The 4,124-nt window shown below is 39.9% G+C and overlaps 2 protein-coding genes across 2 annotated transcripts; one reads left to right on the top strand and one right to left on the bottom strand.

Moving 5' to 3' along the window:
- Positions 1-638: 638 nt before the first annotated feature.
- Positions 639-1,865, top strand: LOC136812651 (uncharacterized). Its single transcript, XM_067069177.1, has one exon. The coding sequence runs from the start codon at positions 639-641 to the stop codon at positions 1,863-1,865; it is 1,227 nt and encodes a 408-aa protein (XP_066925278.1).
- Positions 1,866-2,217: 352 nt separating this feature from the next.
- Positions 2,218-3,801, bottom strand: LOC136812650 (uncharacterized). Its single transcript, XM_067069176.1, has one exon. It carries the CDS (start codon positions 3,799-3,801, stop codon positions 2,218-2,220), a length of 1,584 nt encoding a protein of 527 aa, XP_066925277.1.
- Between the last annotated feature and the right edge of the window lie 323 nt (positions 3,802-4,124).

Raw genomic sequence — 4,124 nt, 5'->3', positions numbered from 1 at the left:
TCAATAAATAAAGTATTTATACAAAGGTAGTGAAATAAACTAGACAAAATGAAAACCTAAAAAAAGAATGAACTAACCTAGAGTATAAGAAAGAAAAACGTGACACGTTCAATTTAGGTCACATAACAAATGGCCTCGGTGATCTTAATGTTATCACTGTAGATTTTCCTCTTTACAACACGACTCCCCCTGATGCAAAGCACAGTGGATCGAATTAAGGCGAATGCAAGTTCTAATCCAATTTAGGGTCTGAGAGTACAAATCGTCTTTTTTCTCAGCTAGTAGGGCAGCCAAGGCGTTAATAAAGTTTGCAGCTTCTCTTCCTGTGCCACCGTTCGTGGTAAGTGGAGTGAAGGATCCCCTATCGATGATTCGGCGGTTGTAATGTGCTTTCTTTTCTCTTTCGTTTGCTTCAAAAGCGCTTTTGAGGCTCTTCCTAGAGTACCGCTGAGCGAAAGGCATTAAATACCCTAACGTCAAAAAATGCTCTTTGGCTTCTAGTCCAGAACCCCATAGCGCTTATATCCGCTCTTGCTCCTGGTTCACAAATAGTTCCTGGTGGTAATTCTTCTAAATATCTGCAACCACTGTTATCTGAAAATGAGTACATGATCAATAACACCCAGAAGTTTCCAACCATGCTGAAAAATCAACCACCGTTACAACACGATGAGGAGTATGTTTCCTACGATGTGGAGAGTCTTTTCACCAACGTCCCTGTTAGAGAAACTATTGATTACATCCTTGATGAAATTTATGTGCATGGAAAACTACCAAAACTTTCGTCGAGATTGATATTCAAGCGCTTACTAATGAAATTATCCACCGAAAGTTTATTCTTATTCAACGATAAATTTTACCAACAAATTGACGGATGCACAATGGGCGGTCCGTTGTCTGTAGTGTTTGCTAACATTTTCATGACCAAAATGGAAAAGGACATTGTCGAACCATCAAAACCGGAGTTTTATAGAAGGTTTGTCGATGACTCTATAAACAAACGGAAGAAGAACGCACCTGACGAGCTGTTCGAGAAATTCAATAATTATCACAATAAGATCAAATTTACGATCGAGATATCGCCAAATAAGTTTCTTGACACTCAAATTCAGTATACTAACACCACGATAGAAACGTCTGTGCATAGAGGGCAAAACAAAGTTCCTGTTCATTGGAGTTCCAAAGTGCCTAAGAAGTACAAACGTAATACAATAAATGCAGATTTGTACAGAGCGCAAAGAATCTCCTCAAATTTCGACAGCGAAAAAGTGATAATTGCTGACAAGTTTCATTCAGCGGGTTTTCCTAAACGATTTGTATCTAGTGTTATTAGACAATTCAATGAAAATCAAAACGACGAGATGATAATCCCTAAAAACCTATTTGAGGAACCAAAACCATATGTGCGTATTGAGCTACCTTATTGTCCGAAGAATGAAGGAATTTCTAAATCGTTCATGTCCAAATTTCATGAGTTTACAAAGAATAAATATATGATTATAATCAAATGGAATACAAAGAAAGTGAAAAGTCTCTTCAAGCTCAAGAGTAAAAATCCACACCCGAGTTGCAAGATCTACGTTGGCGAATGTTCGTGTGGAGAAACTTATATCGGTGAAACGGCTAGAAATGTTGAAGTTCGCTGGAGTGAACACAACTCGCTAAAAGGTAATTCGGAGCCCGCAAAACATTTAGAGAGTAATGATAATAGTCATGTATTTAACTGGAAGGTTCTAATTTCGGCACCACTTAAGAGCAAAGAAAGGAAAAACTTAGAGGCTTTCCAAATCGCATTGAAAAAGCCTTCACTAAACAATCAACTAGAGACTAAGCAATTAAACTTATTTAGAAACGGCATAACGTAAATTATTTTACTCTGGAACAAAAGAAAACACATTAATCGTCATGGCATCGTTGCTCCCGTGACAATTGATGTGATTTCTCAACTTTTTAACATTTTCTTCATAAATTGTAGATACTTTTTCATATGCTTATGTATTTTTTACTGTACTGACGATGACGATAGTCGAAAAGCTTTTACAATAAATTGAACAAATTTTTGTTTTCTTGATTTTTATCGAACATTACTTTGCATGGCATTAATCATTCATCATGTAATTCTTCTCCTGTTAGTGGTTCAAGTTGTGGCTCAATCATCACGTCTTTTCTTACTTCACCGATCAAATGGGCGAGGGTGTCACGGATTTCGTTATGCCGCTAGTAGATAAAGCCGCCTTTGGTACAGGAAAGCAAGTGTTCCACGGTGTAAGGTTTTCCGCATGCACAATGGGTCGGTAGGTGTTTTAATTGCCAGCGGTATCGAATTGCAATGGCATCGTAAAATTCTCTTTTGGTCAACGTAAAGTTCTCATTTTGAAGGGGTAGAGCAGTCAGCCAATTCGAGGCTCCTTTCGCTTGGGCAAGATCGTTGGCTTTTAGTTCTTCGGCGCTCATCTGGGATCGAATTTCTTCCAGTTTGAGTTTCTGGCGGGCATCTTTCTCACGCATAACTTTGTACTTAATCCCATTCCCGTTTCCATTTACATTAAGTTCCTTGCGTTGGTTAACTATATCTGTTTTCAACGATTCACTTATTCTCAGAAAGTTACTATGCTCCACATCCGAAATATCCGACAGTATGGGGATTTCAAGGCCTCCTAGTTTCACAGGAAGACTGAGTAATTTCCTCTCCGTTGGGCTACATATGTGACCTTCAGTCAGGGCAGGGATTAGATATTGATCGATGGCTTGGTCAAGGGGTTGAAGAACTGGTGAAATATCTTTCAGAACACGTATATGATATGTGAATTTGTGGATAATGCCTCTAACAAAAGCACTATAGGCACAATGGGGCTGTGACTTGGCAATATCAGCTAGGGTTTTTATCTCCTCTATCCATTCCTGCACTTTTGACTCCAGATATTCGGTTTTGAACTCATCTGTTCCAATTGAACCTCCAAGATATTTTCGACCATCTGAAGTAATTTTAATATTAGTTCCTTCAAATAAATCCTTTGCTTCTTGTAATTTCTCTTCTTTTACTATTAGCCATGATTTGCTAGCTTTGGGATAGTAGCCAAGACATGGTCCTGCCCTATTGATTTCAGTCCACCCTTTAAGAAGGTTGTCGAGCTTTCCTCCACCTGCAAGATCGTCTGCAAAAGCAGCTTCTTTAACTTCACATGAAATTGGGTCCTCTTTAAGTAAGTCTAGTAATGACACAAGGCCAATGGCATAGGTGGGCATGGCCATTGGATCACCTTGCGTAGTTCCTTCACTTGAGACTAATTCAGAGCCTCCTGTAACAAATATTCTAGAGTTTCTACAGTAACAATTGGTAATATAGGTCGATAAGGCTGGACACAAGAGCTTGATGTTAAGAAGAAATGCATCCCGTTTGAGGGTATTGAAGGCGTTGGATGCATCCACAAGCAAAATAGTGTCTGTTCCTTCTTCAGCGAAAATTTCATCCATTGCTGCTTCGCTACCAGCTTGCTGCTCCGCACAGACTTGGAGCGAGCCTGCTGCTTTCATAATGTCCTTTTTAATCACACGTATCAATGTCTTACCAAATATACGACGTAGAACCTCTCCTATGCCGATTGGTCTAACTCCTGGACTCTTGTCAAGGGGTACGAGTCTGCACGCCAGATAAGCTTCAATGTTTCTTTCTTCAGATAATGGATCAAGGTGGGTGCGGCATAGTATCTTCAACATATTTGCAAGTGATGTCCTGAGGTCTGATCCAAAGGTTCCGTAGTTTCGAGATGCTAAGATACGTTTCCAACCATCACCGTCCATGGCAGAGGGGCCAGCAGTTTAATGCTTAATGCCAGCGCGTTTAAAACAGACCTGTAATACTTGTATTATATATTACACCTATATCACACATGTAATAAAAATTATCTTTTTAATGTTATCGGCGCAGTAGTGTAGTGGTTATCAATCTTGACTGCCGTCCAGGAGGTCGGGGTTCGATTCCCGCTCGATGCTGTGATTAACTTGGCAAGTGAATGTACTTTCGCCCGGGCCAACCCATGCCATGTGAGGGGAATTGGGTAGACAGAAACTCAAGAAGCCTGTCGGTGACTGTGCTAGGTATCGATTCCACAATCCCTCTTGGA

This window comes from Clytia hemisphaerica, unplaced genomic scaffold, assembly GCF_902728285.1.
Source record: "Clytia hemisphaerica strain Z4C2 unplaced genomic scaffold, Clytia hemisphaerica genome assembly, whole genome shotgun sequence".
Taxonomy (NCBI): Eukaryota; Metazoa; Cnidaria; class Hydrozoa; order Leptothecata; family Clytiidae; genus Clytia; species Clytia hemisphaerica.
The sequence above is the reverse complement of the archived record's forward strand: the minus strand, read 5'-3'. Positions and strand labels throughout refer to the sequence as shown.

Excerpts from the sequence above, each read along its gene's own strand:
- LOC136812651 (XM_067069177.1), top strand. The coding sequence starts at position 639 with ATGCTGAAAAATCAACCACCGTTACAACACGATGAGGAGTATGTTTCC.
- LOC136812650 (XM_067069176.1), bottom strand. The coding sequence starts at position 3,801 with ATGGACGGTGATGGTTGGAAACGTATCTTAGCATCTCGAAACTACGGA.